At 40.0% G+C, this 16499-nt stretch overlaps 1 protein-coding gene across 6 annotated transcripts in view; it reads left to right on the top strand.

Moving 5' to 3' along the window:
- Window positions 1–5637, top strand: part of LOC309334650 (uncharacterized protein) — a 32112-nt gene extending 26475 nt beyond the window's left edge. For 5 of the 6 annotated variants that reach the window (XM_081849136.1, XM_081849135.1, XM_081849137.1 and 2 more), the window contains one exon: window positions 474–5637. In XM_081849136.1, coding sequence (XP_081705262.1) covers window positions 474–2740 — 2267 coding nt within the window. In that variant the 3' untranslated portion in view covers window positions 2741–5637. Of the gene's footprint in view, window positions 1–10; window positions 373–473 lie in introns of those variants that run through there. The other variant, XM_081849138.1, reaches the window with a different exon arrangement.
- Window positions 5638–16499: the final 10862 nt, after the last annotated feature.

Raw genomic sequence — 16499 nt, 5'->3', positions numbered from 1 at the left:
TAACGCTTCCTGATGGATCATAATATCTGTTCTGAAATTAAGCAAGTAACTTTGAAAGTCCATACATACCTCTATGTGATGAACCTTCACTATTTAGATGGAGACCAACAGCATTCGGGATTCTAACATCCCCACCATGAACCCTGAATGGAGGGATATCCACTGTTTTCTCTGCAATTTTTTTCCTTCTAGTCATGCCTTTTAAAGCAATGACCAGGTTGTCTGAACTGCCCAGGCCTTCTTAAATGTCAGCCTCAGAGCTTTAAGGGAAATTGGAGATGGAGTGGATTCCAGGATTGAGCCAAACAAAATCTATCCCAGATAAAAACCAAGCAATATGTCAGTTAATACCAGCCAACAGTGAAAACTATAGTAAGGGCTCACATCTAACTCTCTTCAGTTCCTCCTCTATCACAAGCATTCATTAACTTTGTTCTTCCTGAGGCTCTAATTAGCTTCTCTCTTCATTGCAGATGGTGATGAATTGGAAGGGAAGACCAAGGGGGACCACAACAGAATTCACATAGCAGAGAAGTCAGATAAATATACAAAGTGCGGAGAGAACATCTGCCAGAGCCCCCAGTCCACCTCACATCAAGGAAAGAGCTTTGTTCGGAGGGGTAGAATCTCTTCACATGAAAGAAGTAACAGCGGAGAGAAATTGTATCAGTGCAGAGAATGTGGGAAGAGCTTCAGTCACCGTGAGAATCTCACTTGCCATCAAAGAATTCATACAGGGGAGAAACCCTATGAGTGCTTAAAGTGTGGAAAGAGCTTCAATCGGAAGGATGGTCTCAGTATCCATCAAAGAATTCATACAGGGGAGAAACCCTTTCAATGCCTTGAGTGTGGAATGAGCTTTCGTCACAGTTCCAGTCTCACTTCCCATCAAGGAATTCATAGAGGGGAGAAACCCTATCAATGCTTAGAATGCAGAAAGAGCTTTAATCGGAAGGATGGTCTCAGTATCCATCAAAGAATTCATACAGGGGAGAAACCTTTTCAATGCCTTGAGTGTGGAAAGAGCTTTCGTCATAGTTCCAGTCTCACTTCCCATCAAAGAATTCATACAGGGAAGAAACCCTATCAATGCTTAGAATGCGGAAAGAGCTTCAGTCAAAGTTGCAATCTAACTTCTCATCAAAGAGTCCATACACGGGAGAAACCCTATCAGTGCTTGAAATGTGGGAAGAGCTTCAGTCACAGAGAGATTCTCACTTGCCATCAAAGAATTCATACAGGGGAGAAACCCTATCAGTGCTTGGAATGTGGAAAGAGCTTTAGTCAAAGTGCACATCTCACTTCCCATCAAATAATACATACAGGGAAGAAACCCTATCAGTGCTTGGAATGTGGAAAGACCTTCAGTCGGAGCGACTCTCTCACTTCCCATAACAGAATTCATACAGGGGAGAAACCCCATCAGTGCTTGGAATGTGGAAAGAGCTTTCGTCAGAGATGTAATCTCACTTCCCATCAAAGAGTCCATACAGGGGAGAAACCCCATCAGTGCTTGGAATGTGGAAAGAGCTTTCGTCAGAGAGGTGATCTCACTTCCCATCAAAGAGTCCATACAGGCGAGAAACCATATCCATGCCTGGAATGTGGAAAGAGCTTCGGGTATATGCAGTGTCTTAGTTTGCATCAAAAACTTCATACGGGGGAGAAACCCTATCAGTGCTTTGAATGTGGAAAGAGCTTCAGCCAGGGGGCCCATCTCACTTCCCATCAAAGAATTCATACAGGGGAGAAACCATATCAATGCTTAAAATGTGGGAAGAGCTTCAGTCTCAGGCACAATCTCACTTTGCACCAAAGAATTCATACAGGGGAGAAACCATATCAATGCTTAAAATGTGGGAAGAGCTTCAGTCTCAGGCACAATCTCACTTTGCACCAAATAATTCATACAGGAAGGAAACCCTATCAGTGCTTGGAATGTGGAAAGAGCTTCACCTGGAAGAACAGTCTCACTTTCCATCAAAGAATTCATACAGGGGAGAAACCCTTTCAATGCCTTGAGTGTGGAAAGAACTTTCGTCACAGTTCCAGTCTCACTTCCCATCAAAGAATTCATACAGGGAAGAAACCCTATCAATGCTTAGAATGCGGAAAGAGCTTCAGTCAAAGTTCCAATCTAACTATGCACCATAGAGTTCATACAGGGGAGAAACCCTATCAGTGCTTGAAATGTGGGAAGAGCTTCAGTCACAGAGAGATTCTCACTTGCCATCAAAGAATTCATACAGGGGAGAAACCCTATCAGTGCTTGGAATGTGGAAAGTGCTTTAGTCAAAGTGCACATCTCACTTCCCATCAAATAATTCATACAGGGAAGAAACCCTATCAGTGCTTAGAATGTGGAAAGAGCTTTTGTCAGAGAGGTGATCTTGCTTCCCATCAAAGAGTCCATACAGGCGAGAAACCATATCAGTGCTTTGAATGTGGAAAGAGCTTTAGTCAAAGTGCACATCTCACTTCCCATCAAAGAGTCCATACAGGCGAGAAACCATATCAGTGCTTTGAATGTGGAAAGAGCTTTAGTCAAAGTGCACATCTCACTTCCCATCATAGTGTCCATACAGGCGAGAAACCATATCAGTGCTTGGAATGTGGAAAAAGCTTCATTCGGAAGGATGTTCTCACTTCCCATCACAGAATTCATAAAGAGGGAAAACCAAAAAAGAAAAACAATAGCGCAAACATTATTGAACAACCCTTACAAAACACATTTGTATAGAAAAGTGAAAGGGCATGGGAAAATAACTAAAAATACCCTTTATCACATTTGTATCATATCATTTGTCAACACATAGAAAGGCAGGCTCCCCCAGCTCTCCCCCTGGGTGCCCCCTCTTCTCCCTGTCTCCCACCCTGAGTGATCGTTCCACTGTAGCAATAATTACTCAGAATATGCACTCCTGGATAAACCCAGCTGTATTTAGTATCCAGCCTTTTCCCTCCCCTTTAGCAAGATGGCACTTTCCCTACATTCCGCCCCCCCCCCCCAGCCCAGGCTTCAAATCTTAACCACTCAGATAGTGCAATATGACTCTAATAACCCAAATTAGTATTTCTCCAGTTTCTAGGTCCAATTTCTATAAAGCCTTATTAAAACTGTTCCAACAAATCTCAGTCAAGTCACAGTCCAAAATTATTGTGTCTTTTAATGTTCATCCAATCCTGCTCCTCCTTCTTTTACTAATCTTCTTTCCTAATCCACTGGGGGTGGGGAAGAAGGCATATTAAATCCCTTTTTTCACACGAGATCATAGCTTGTGTTATGAACAGTTTCAGGAGTTGCACTGCATCCCCTTTTGCTGGATGTACATTTTTCTCTGCCGATAATTCCCACACCAGCTCATCCCAACGCAGCCTTGTCTTTCCATGGAGCTCTTTCTCTCTCCTCCTGTTCTTCCCTCACCTGCTCAACAGAACTTTCTGCCACTCCCAGGGACTCCTTTCCAACGACTCCCAGCTTATGACCCACACATTAACCTCGGTCTCTTTTTCTGGAACCCGTCTTGGTCTTCAATGCCAAGGTGCTCCATGTCTGGATAGGGAGCAGAGCTGCAGAAGTTTGTTTGGAGTGGATGCATCTGGTTCTCCATAAATCAGGCAGAGGCAAAGTTCATTGGCAAAAGAAGAACTTTCTACTAAAGGTTTTTCAGCTTCGTTACAGAACAAAGCTTCAGGGGACTTAGCAGATGTGAAAGTTAGAAAATGAAAGTAAGAAAGAGAAACCAGACCACTGAGCTCACAGATTTATCTTTCTGGCTCTGTGTGACCTTGAGATAACAAAACACAAATCATAATAAATCCAGTTGCCTCAGCAGAAAAGAACAAAACCTTCTGGAAGGAACCAGTGTTTTCCAGTATTTTCGGGTTCCGCCCTCGGGATTTTGTCTGTGACATTTTGTTCCACTGCCAGAAAAGCATCTTTAGCTCCCTAGTTCCTGTGGCAACACTTTGGCCCAAGTTTCAAACTTTTTAAATTAGCACGGTGGTTAGCTTGTTGCAGGCTTGTTAAGCCTCTTTGAATATAGGATTTCTGGTAAGATCCCTTCTACTCCCTCATAAAAAGACACGACACAATTTTCTTAAAGTCAATATAAAAGTAGTTTACTCACTCATTCAGTTCACAGATGCATCCCTGAAGGCAGACTTAGGTTACAAAAGTGTCTTAACTATATGAACTATCCCATAAGGGTGTTAGTCCCAAGTGACTGCAACTGAGCTGTCACTTCTAGCATATAGAAAGACAAAATGGAGAAAAAGATCAGAACATGGAGGACATGTGCTCCTCTACCCAGAATAGGCCACACCTACTTCAAGTCACATGTAGTGGAAGTCTGTCCCAGCTCAGGAGGAAACAGGAAGTTTTCTCCTGAGTAGTAGAAAACATCCCCAAACATGTCCACTGTAGAAATGTTGTACTTGACTGCTATAAGTTTCACATCCCACAGGAAGGAAGCCTGGGTGTCACCGGGTCCTGCCCCCTGCAAGTCAGGAATCTCGTCCAAGGCAGATGTATGCATGAAAAGAGAATCAGCCAGGCATGCCAATTGTGATTTATCTTGAACTGTTTTGTAGATGGATTAAAGAGGACGTTGTAAGACACTTAGTGATTAGGAATATTAGCCAAAGTCTTAATAAAGAAAGACACAAAAAATAGTTATATGTCATCACATGATATTATGAGGGCTTATCTGAAGAGCCAAATGATTTTGGTTAGCTCAGGATGAAGACATTGGGTTGCAACTATTAAGATTGCAGCGATCCTTTGGTGAATTGGAATGATGTGCAATTTGCCATTCCATCCCCCAAAAAACCTAGAACCCGAAACACCTTGGTGGATCTCACATTAGAAATCATGACCGTAAAACAGCGATGGTAAAGTAGGTGTAGGATTTAAGGAAAAATATGATGAGCCTATGGAAATGGCTGTGGGAAAGGGATATTAAATTTACGGCATGCTACAATTTAAGAGAGGATGTAATGAAAATGCAGTACAGATGGTATCTGACCCTGGTTAGACTGGCAAAAATGTATACAAACTGTGGTGATGTTTGTTGGAGATGCAACAACGGGGCAGGAACCTTTCTACACATGTGGTGGGAATGCAAAGAGATAGTGGGATTCTGGGAAAAGATTTACAACGAGTTGAAAAAGTTATTAAGGGGTGGGCTATCTTTAAGGAATACATCAAAAGCTATGTGGAAAAAGTAGAACTTTTGAACAATATTGAGTGAATCCAGAAAATTATTATAGTGAAAGGACAGTAAAGTTAAGATAGAAGAATGTAAATAAATAATGAAATGTGTTTAAGCCAATTGGAAAAATAAAGTAGTGTAACAAGAACGGCTGGAAGTCAAGTCACTTTGAGGGTGTTCATGTTGGTTTAGGTGTGTTGGTATGTATAGTATAGGTAGGTATAATATAATGTAAGTATGCTTTATGTTATGAAAATAAGGTATTGTGTAAATGTACATGTATGGGTTCTATATGTTAATAAAATATTTTAATAAAAAAAGGAATGATGTGCAATTTGGAAGTTTATTTCAAAAAGCATTTTATCGGATGTGGTTCTTTGCAGGCACATTTGTATTTCAATAAAGGCCTATTTTTCCACTTGGAGACTTCCTCCTTTTCTTTTGAGTTTCTGTGTGGATAATGTCCAGTCTGGGAACCTCTTTTTGAATTTTTACTACATATACATGACAGGATTTAATTGAAAGCTATTTATAATGAGACTGAATATAATTATTGGTAGAAACAACTCTTTAAAACATTCAAAAAATGAATCAGCAATACATTTTAAAAAGAAATTTTTATTACTGTGAAGTTCAGTTTATAGATGGTTGGGGGGGCACAACATGCTGAAGCAGAGCCCATCTTTTTTTTTCAAATCATTTTTATTAATTTTCCAATAAAAAACATCCAATCCATATATCCAAACATAATCCAAGTAAAACAAAACAAAAAACCTAAAATTAAAAAAGACCAAATTATAATCCAAATTGTAATTATTGATTTTTCAGGGATCCCCATAGTCTGGACCTCTCAAGCATATCTCCAAATCTCAGTCCTGCCTCTCCTCGTTTTCATATTTTCCACATCCTGATTTTAACGCTTTAAAGTTCTCCGTCCCTAGCTCTACGATTCTCAATCATGTCAGAAATCATATATCCTTTCATCCATCGAATACAGCTTTATTTGTGTATATATATTTTTCCAACTGTCTATTTGCCAGCACAGCTTCCCCTGACTCCATTCCAGTCCAGGCTGTTCTTCAAGTCTGTTGTCTGAAGTTTAATGGTGCAGCAACTCCCAAGTCGTTAATCCTTCCAATCCGGGCTGTTATCCAATTCTTCCTTTTGAGATTTAATGACGCAGTACTTTCCACGTTGTTGAGTTGTTATTATAAATTGTTGGGCAAAATGTTTGCAATATTGCAGTGTAAATAAACTGTATTCCACAGGTATGTAATTTGACGATTGATCAGCCTTCTTGGAGACCACACATTCCCCCCTCCGGGCCCTAGAGAGGGGCTGCTGGACATCCATTTAGCCTTCTCTCTTGCTCACAATGAAAAACAACTGCAAACATCTGCACTGTATAATGTCCCAAATTGTTATCTCAAATAATTGCAAAGTCAGCCAGCAAATAGTTCCTGCTTCCCTTGAAAAAGGGAGGAATTCACATTTTTCTGTGCTGCGCCATCTTGTTTCTTCTTTTATCTTTATCAAGTCTTTCAAGTCTTAAGTAAAGCTGCACAGTTGAATACTTAATTATAAATAGAAGTCCATCTGTACTCTTTTTTAAAAAAGAATTAAGTTTTTTAATGAGGCTTGGCATAGAAAACATATTAAGAAAAGAAAAAAGACATACCAAACACCTCTGTAATCCACACACCATGAAGATAATCTCTTTGAAGTCTGAGTTTAAACATCAAAGACTGTACAGTTCTGCAGGTTTTTCCTTAGTCTTCTTTGGTCCAGACCATGTCTGTTTATTGTCCAAATCTAATCATTTTCTCAAACAGATATTTCTGGCTATGAGAATGACATTGGAGAGTGCCAGCTGTATTGTGCTCTGAGACCCAGCGTCCTGCCACTTGCACCTTGATGCAAACTGACAATCTGCGGGTCTACGAGGCAGTCTTCCCCCACCCTGGGGAGTCTGCCAGGGCTAATTACCCCCATATCAGCCATGAATTACCGGCACGGCTAGGATCTGATCATATGGGAATGAGCCATTTCCCACTGCTGGAAACAGGAAGTACAGAGACCATATTTTTCAAGGGATCCTTATTAAACTTGGGAGTGCCTGCATGTGATCCCAACTCTACAGCTCACATAAACACCATGGAGAAGGTGGCTGGAGCCTGAAAGGCAAAAGCATTGGCCTCAAAGGCCTCAAGGATGATTTCCCCCATGGAGGCGTGGGACCCCTTTTCCTTCTAAAGGGACCTCCAAGGAGGAAGCCAGGGCCACCAGGGCGGACCAATCCCTGGACCTTGGAGGCGATTCCTCGGCTCATCTGGAAAGTGCCATGTCATGTTCCTTTCCCCATTTGCCAGGAGCCTAAGTTCCATTTGGGGTTCCTCATTCCGCACCCCAAGGTTCCTCCAAGGCTTTGGGGAAGGAAACGGACAGGCTGAGCCATGGCTTTGGTTGCTCCCAATGGCCCTGCAGGGGATTCAGGCTGGGGGGCCCTGTCTCTTCCTCTGGCCATGGCAGTTCCCTGGAAGCCTTTTCAGAAAGGCAGGAGACCCTCAGCACAGAACAGCCAAGTTCGGTTCTTCTTCGCAATGGCTTCCTCTTCTGAGAGAGTTCTCTCTCTTGTCTGGGCTGAACTGGGAGGACCCCAGTTCAGGCAGTTCCCCAGAGTCCCCCCACTGGGCTCCAGTGGCCCCCTGAGACCCACAGGGATCTGGAGGGGGAGTGACTTCGCCTGTTGAACTACTGCCTGAGAAGGAGGAACAGATGTCTTTTTTTTAATAAATATTTTTATTTTACAATACAAAATTATAAAAACACATAGCAAAATTTATCATAGATACATTCTTTTAGATGTCCCTCAGCTCTTCTGCGAATCCTCCATTTAACTTCTTTCTTGCGCATTTCCTCAATTAATATTGCCTTTTAATAGAAAACTTTCCCCTCCCTACTCCCTTTTTTACAATATTTCTAATATTATTCCTTCACAGAGCTTCTTGCAAACCAACAAACGTTGTTTGTTCATCGCATATACTTTTCAAATATTCCACAAATTTACTCCAGTCCTCAGTGAACCTGTGGTCCCATAGATTTCGGATCCTTCCTGTTAATTTATCAAGTTCTGCATAGTCCATTAATTTCATTCTCCATTCTTCCATTGTTGGTAATTCTTCTTGTTTCCATTTTTGAGCCAGTAATATCCTTGCCGCTGTTACAGCATATAGAAAAAGTTTACATTCTTTTCTATTTATTTCATTTCCTACCATTCCTAACAAAAATGCCTCTGGTTTCTTAACAAATGTATATTTCAACATTTTTTTTTCATTTCATTATATATCATTTCCCAGAAGCCTCTCACCTTTTTGCATTCCCACCACATATGATAAAATATTCCTTCTTTTTCTTTACATTTCCAACAATTATTACACACTTTATACATTCTTGCTAACTACTGGAGTGATATACCACCTATATACCATTTTCATAACATTTTCTTTTAACGCAGTACAGGCTGTAAATTTTAATCTTTCATTCCATAATTTTGTCCATTCACATAACTGTATATTGTATCCAAAGTCTCTGGCCCAATGAATCATAACCAATTTAATCTCTTCATCTTTAGTATACCATTCTAGCAGCAATTTATACATTTTAGACAAAATGGAGGAACAGATGTCTTAGCCTGTTCGGGTGGCAAGCAAGGGCCACCCAGAAAGGGCTCCTGGGACCCCAAGGGGCCAAGAAGGGAGTCTCCAGTCTTGTCTAGGGAACAGCCCCCCTTTCGCCTGGGCCTGCAGGTGGAGCCCTTCTCCTAGTGCTGGCTCTTGGGGTGACAAAGGAAACTGGTCCAGAGGTCAAACTCCCCTGAGGGAACCCTCCACTTTGGAGGGGATAAAAGCCCTTATTATTGTTATTCTCCTTTGGCCTCAGAGACAGAGAGGGCCTTGCCCTCTTCGCCCTCTTCGCCCGTCCTGGCGCAGAACCCGGCAGATCTCCCAAGGCCACTTGCCTGGCATCTCCCAACGGAGAGGCCTTCTCTGTTGGGCCAATGTTACAAGAAAAAAACTGCTCCTTTTCCCTTGTGGGGTATATAAGAGCCCATATAGAGTCCTTTTGTAGGTTCTCTATTGGTAGCAGAAAATAACAGAGGTCAACCAGAGATTTTTTTTAAAATGTATTTTTATTAAAGATTTTCTTGATTTACAAAAGTATGTGCAATGTCTCTCTCTTGTAAATCCCCCCCATGTAACATTTTTACAAATCAGTTTCATTTGATGAGACAGTAGGAAGAAAAGGGGGAAAGAGGTGGGGGTGGGGAGATGGGGGTGGGGTCGGGTGACGATGTTTCTATTTTACTTAATATATGTAGGGTTTTGTTAGAGGCAGTTTTTCTTCTGGTGGTAGACGACAGAACCACGAGACCAGTGTAAAACACTCAAACAAAGGTTTTATTACAGCTATACAAAAACAACAAACACAAAGCATGTGGGTGTTTTCTCTCTGCAGGCAAATTCAAACTGTAACTTCTCTTCCTTTTGTACTCATCACCAGCTGTACCTAATCAGCCTAGAAAACCACTCACAGAAACAGTTCTTAAAGTTACAATCATCTTTTCTGTTTCTTTGCAGAATGATTCCTAACACCCCCTCACATTCAAACAAAACAGAAACAAAACAGTACTTTAAACATATACAAAACATTTATACATCATGCACAGCAATTCTTAATTTTGTCACTAGTTGTGCATGTTTTTTAAAAGTTAGTGCTTTCGTAAATATATCAGCCACATTTTGTATGCTCTCACAGTATTTCAGCATTATCAGATTTTAACATTTTCACTTACATTCTGATACTTAATCTCCAAATGTTTTGATTTATTTTTAAACTGCTCAGACCCAGCCAAAGTTATTACAGCTTGGTTGTCTTCCCATATTTGAACTGGATAATCACACTGTATATCTAAATCATTGAGGATTTGAATGTAATATTTTTATTTCTTTACACAACTCCAATAAAGCACCGTATTCAGCCTCTGTTGAAGATGTGGCCACGATTCTTTGTTTTTTGGACTTCCAACCTATCAAGGAATTCCCAGATTGAAACACCATGCCTGAAAGTGATTTTCTATCAGGTAGGTTGGCCCAATCACTGTCAACGTAACACTGCAATTTTGTAGACCCTGAAGATGGTAATCTTAAACAATAATCAAGTGTATGTTTTAAATACCAGAAAATACGTTTTAAACCCTTCCAGACATTTTCTGAAAAAAACTATTTCCATTGGGGTTTTGCATATTGTTTCTTTCAATTAATTCCATTATTTTATCTTTTTGACTTCCATTGTTTGTCCTTTGTCCTTTGAATTTCTAGACCGAGGTAATTTTTCACTGGTCCCAAATCTCTTACTTTAAACTCTTAGTTTGGCAATTTTTTCACTTACAGTGGTGCTTTGCAAGACAAAAAGAATGCGTTCCGCGAGTCTCTTCGTCTTGCGGTTTTTTCGTCTTGTGAAGCAACCCTATTAGCCGCTTAGCGGATTAGCGCTATTAGCGGCTTAGCGGCTATTAGCGGCTTAGAAAAAGGGGGGGGACTGAAAAGACTCGCAAGACTCGCAAAACTTGCAAAACGTTTTCGTCTTGCGAAGCAAGCCCATAGGGAAATTCGTCTTGCGAAGCGCCTCGAAAAACGGAAAACCCTTTCGTCTAGCGGGTTTTTCGTCTTGCGAGGCATTCGTCTTGCGGGGACCACTGTACTTGTCATTTTTTTGTAGAGTAAAGCAAATCATCAACATAAGACAAACATACCATATTTTTTGCTCTATAAGACTCACTTTTTCCCTCCTAAAAAGTAAGGGGAAATGTGTGTTCGTCTTATGGAGCAAATGCAGGCTGCACAGCTATCCCAGAAGCCAGAAGAGCAAGAGGGATTGCTGCTTTCACTGTGCAGCGATCCCTCTTGCTGTTCTGGCTTCTGAGATTCAGACTCTTTTTTTCCTTGTTTTCCTCCTCCAAAAACTAGGTGCGTCTTGTGGTCTGGTGCGTTTTACAGAGCGAAAAATACGGTAATTCTTGTTTATCACCCTTTCCTTAGTGTACCAGCAATTATCAGCTAGGCTTCTTTTAATGCCAAGATTTTTTAAAGCATTATTGAGAAGCTCATTCCAATTTCTGATTGTTTGAGCCCATAGATTGCTTTGTGTAACCTATATACAGAATTCTGTTCGCCTGCCTCAAATCCTGGTGCTTGATTCATAAAAATTTATTTGTGCACATTTGCGTTAAGATAAGCAGTTTCAACATCAAAATGATTTACCTTAAACCCACGTTGTGCTGCAATAGCTAGCAATAAATGTACACTTTCGCTCCTTGCAGTAGGAGAAAAGGTTTCATCCAAACTTTCACCTTTTCTTTGCGTAAAGCCTTGTGCTATCAGCCTAGCTTTGTACTTAACACTACCATCTGCCAACTGTTTTATTTTATACACCCATCTACTGTCCACTGCCTTTTTTCCTTCTGGCAATGGCTCAATATTAAACACATTATGTTCTGTCAAAGATTTCATTTCTGCTCTCATTGCATTTTTCCACATTACTATTTCCTAGTGTGGTATCTTTAAAACCTCCTCATAATCACAAGGTTCTTTCTCCACATCAACAGTTTTAACTTCTTGTATAGTAAACCTTTCTGGAGGTACCCCCTTACTGCTTCTTTGTGATTTTCTAACTAGAGCATTTTCCCCCTCTGAACTATCTTCCCCTTCTAATTCATCTTGCTCAGGAGAAATTGGTTCAGCTTTAGGAGATTGTGTACTGGGACCCTCATCCCCTGATTCCTCATCACTTTCACTTTCAGAACTTTCTTTAATTTGTGGCTTTTCTTCCTCAGATTTCACAAATTTATCATCTGAAGATAAAACAACTTCTGAATTTCCATGTAAACGACCCCAACCTGCTATGCCCTAGTGCAAAATGATACCCTTTTGACCAACTTTGATAACCAACAAATCTAAGTCTCCTTGCCTTGGGATCTCCTTTCCTTCTTTGTCCTTTTGAGATGTGAACCCAAGCCAACAACCAAAAGTTTTAATGTGGTCCAAAAAAGGCTTTTTTTCATAAAGCAAAAAATGAGGGGTATTAAGGTAGAATGAAACAATCGGTTCTGTATGTAAATAGCACAGAGAATTGCTTCTCCCCAGAATTTTATGGCGAAGCCAGAATCACATAGCATAGAGTCTACCATTGATGGTAAATACAGTGGTTCCTCGCAAGACGAAATTAATCTGTTCCGTGAGGCTCTTCGTACAGCGGTTTTTTCGTCTTGCGAAGCAAGCCCATTGACAACTTAGCGGATTAGCGCTATTAGCGGTTTAGCGGCTTTTAGCAGATCAGCTGATAAGCGGCTTAGCGGCTTAGGAAAAGGGGGGGAAAGGGGAAAAAACCTGCAGGAACTCGCAAGACATTTTGTCTTGTGAAGCAAGCCCATAGGGAAATTCGTTTTGTGAAGCACCTCCAAAACAGAAAACCCTTTCGTCTAGAGGGTTTTCTGTCTTGCAAGGCATTTGTCTTGCGGGGCACCACTGTACCTTACTTTGCGTTCTGCAATCGAATTTTCTTCAGGTGAAAAAGGACACAATTTACAGTGACTAATGCCACATTTTTTCAACCATATCTGGAGGGCTTCAGTCATGAATTCACCTCCACGGTCACTCTGCAATTGGGTAACTTTGTAGGAAACTGCCTTTCTATATAGTGACCCAATTTTTAATCAGTTGACCAGTTTCACTTTTGTGTTTTAACAAGTATACCCAAGTATACCGGCTATAATCATCCAGAAGAACCAGAAAAAAAATTGCTCGGATTCTGCAAATGGCCCACAAAGGTCTGAGTGTACTAAAGCAAATGGCTTCTTGTTAATTCTATTACTTTCAGGATAAGATCCCCACTTACTTTTAGACTCCTTGCAGGTATTGCAGTCCAGAAAAACTGAACATTTTTTCATTTTAATTCCCTTACTTAATTCTGGCATTTTTGCAATACTGCAGAAATTGGCATGCCCCAAACGACGATGCCACAAATGCTGGCACTCATCATGCAAGGCTCTATTACCGGATTTAACACATGCCCCAGACTCACTTACTAGCTGGTCTTTCAAAACAAACAAACCATTTTGAAGTGACGCTGTAACCACTTTCCCAGCTTTCTCTATTTTACAGCCTGAACCAGAGAAAGTTATCTTAAACCTCTGTTTTAATTGATAAAAGGATCAATTGCAGAAGGGGACACAAAGTCTGATTTAACATCAATTTTATTAGGAATGGAGAAAGAGATGAGGAAAGGAATACAGAGGCTGGAACAAAAAGCGGATTTTAATACTATGGCAGTCACAAAATTAACAGAAATTAAAGAATTGGAGAAAACTAGTAAAGGACAGTTACTATAACTGAAATCCAAAATGCAATTAAAAACGCCAAGTCGCCTGGCCCTGGATGTGATACCCATTGAACTATATAAAAAACCTGAAGAGATATTGATAACACAATTAAAAGTAGTCAATGATATTCTTAATAAAGGAAAGATGCCAGATTCTTGGAATGATGCATACGTGATTCTAAACAAGGACGTGACTTAGAGATAACCTTGAATTACAGACTGATATCTATGCTGAACTGTGATTATAAAATCTATGCAGGCATTTTAGCAGATAGATTAAAAAATCTACTAAAAGATATAATTCCTCCAAACCAGGTAGGATTCCTTCCAGAACACCAGATTCAACATAGTACCAGGAACACCATCAATATATTAGAATATCTGGAGTTCAAAAATGAAAAACAAGCAGCCATGATGCTCATACACCCCGAAAAGGCATTTGATAATATCTCATGGGGCTTTATGAAAAAATAGATAAACTTAATGGGCTGCAGAAAAAGGTTTGAAAGAGGTATAGAATCCATTTACTCTACACAAAGGGTGAAACTAATAATCAATGGCAATATCACAGATAGCATTGAAATCAGGAAAGGAACAAGACAAGGGTGCCCCCTATCCCCCCTTTTATTCATACTAGTGCTGGAAACTTGCTGAATGAACTGAGGAAAGAAGAAAGAGTAAAAGGTATCAGGATTGGAGAAAAAACATACAAAATAGGAGCATTTGCGGATGATGTGATAGTGACAATCAGAAACCCTAAAGAAGGTATACCATTGGCAACAGAGATAATTAATGAATTTGGACAATTGGCAGGACTCAAAATTAATAAAAAGAAAAACAATTTATTAGTTACAAATATGCGTTCAGAGGAAAAAAATGGAATTACAGGAAATTACTGGGTTAGAAATTAAGAAAAAAGTAAAATATCTGTGAATTTGGCTGTCAAATAAGTGTATTAATGTATATCAAGATAATTACGTTAAACTATGGAAGAAGATTAAGAGGGACCTGGAAATCTGGAGTAGGCTCCATCTCTCCTTTTGGGGCAAAATTTATGTAATTAAAATGAGTGTTTTGCCCAAGTTGATGTTTTTGTTCCAAACCATCCCAATTTTGGGTGGTATAAACTGCTTTAAAAATTAGAGAAAGGATATAGCAAGATTCATTTGGAATGGCAAGAAACCAAGAATCAAACACCAAATCTTCATAGACCAAAAGGAGAGAAGAGGATTTGCTTTGCCTGATTTGGAATTGTATCACGCGGCAGCCGGCTTAGTGTAGATCAAAGATTGGATAGTCTTGAAAGATTACTTGATCCTAGAGGGCTATGAAAATCATTTGGATGGCACACAGATATGATATACGAGAAGGTGAAGGTCCGCAGGTTTTTTTTGAATCATATAGTTGTAAGTAAATCATTATATAAGATATGGAATAAATATAAAGATCTTCTGGAACCCAAGACGCCCTTGGTTGACCTCACCATTGGAAGCCAAGACTGTAAAAAAAAAAAAAAAAATGCAAGGAGATTGGGCAAAGTATAGAATGATTCTGGAAGAGAATAACAACAAATTAAAGCTGAAAGAATTTGGAAAAATTAGACTATATTTAACAGATTGGCTACAATACTTTCAACTGAATGAAAGATTTAGTATTATAGACAAAGGAAAAGGATTTGCAAATAAAACTTCTAAATTCGAAAAGGAGCTCCTCTAATCTAAGAGTAAATATATTACAAAAATGTATAACCACCTTCTGGATTGGGAGGTAAAGGAAGAGGAAGTGAAAGGATCTATGATATGTTGGGCTCAAGACTTAGGATACAACATATACATGAATCAGTGAGAAAAACTGGAGAGTGGATATCAAATTTACAGTATGCATGAACCTAAGAGAAAACGTCATGAAAATGTTATATAGATGGCATTTGACACCAGCAAAACTAGCCAAAATGTACAACAGGTCAGAGTTATGCTGGAGATGTAAGAAAAGAATTGGAACATATATGCATATTTGGTGGGAATGTGAAAAGATCAAAGAATTTGGGGAAATCATTTATAATGAGTTAAAGAAAATATTTAAGATCCCATTCCCTAAAAGACCCGGGGCATTTCTAATAGTTATCATGACAGCAGAAATTAAGACGTTTAGACCTTTAATCATGTATGCAACAACTGCAGTACGGATTGTAATAGCAAGAAACTGGAAAAGGGAAACCATCCCTTCAAAGATTAAGTGGCAAGCCAAATTGATATCGAGTACTTACAATTAGCAAGGAAAATGGGAGCAGTGAGAGGAAACTCAACACAAGAAAGTAATAAGGAGTAGATAGTAATTAAGGAATATCACAGCCAAAACGTTTGAATATACAAGTGGTACCTCGGGTTAAGTACTTAATTCATTCCGGAGGTCCGTTCTTAACCTGAAACTGTTCTTAACCTGAAGCACCACTTTAGCTAATGTGACCTCCTGCTGCCGCCACGCCTCTGGAGCCCAATTTCTCTTCTTATCCTGAAGCAAAGTTCTTAACCTGAAGCACTATTTCTGGGTTAGCAGAGTGTGTAACCTGAAGCGTATGTAACCTGAAGCGTATGTAACCTGAGGTACCACTGTATGGGTTTTATGTTGCTGTTCTTATAACAGGGAGTTGGACTAGAAGATTGTTGGACTCCCCTTGACCTCTACAGTTCTAGGATTCTACAGCCAATCCTGCTTCCTAAACACCACTGTTGTGCTCCATTTTTCCCAACTCTGGATTCCCAATTCTCTCTGCAAAGACCAAATATCAACAGACTCTCAGCACATGTTCACTTTCAATGAGCACTCCACAGTAGCATTCTGCAGCCCTAA

Source organism: Podarcis erhardii, assembly GCF_964252035.2.
Source record: "Podarcis erhardii genome assembly, chromosome: 2".
Classification (NCBI taxonomy): Eukaryota; Metazoa; Chordata; class Lepidosauria; order Squamata; family Lacertidae; genus Podarcis; species Podarcis erhardii.
The sequence above is the reverse complement of the archived record's forward strand: the minus strand, read 5'-3'. Positions and strand labels throughout refer to the sequence as shown.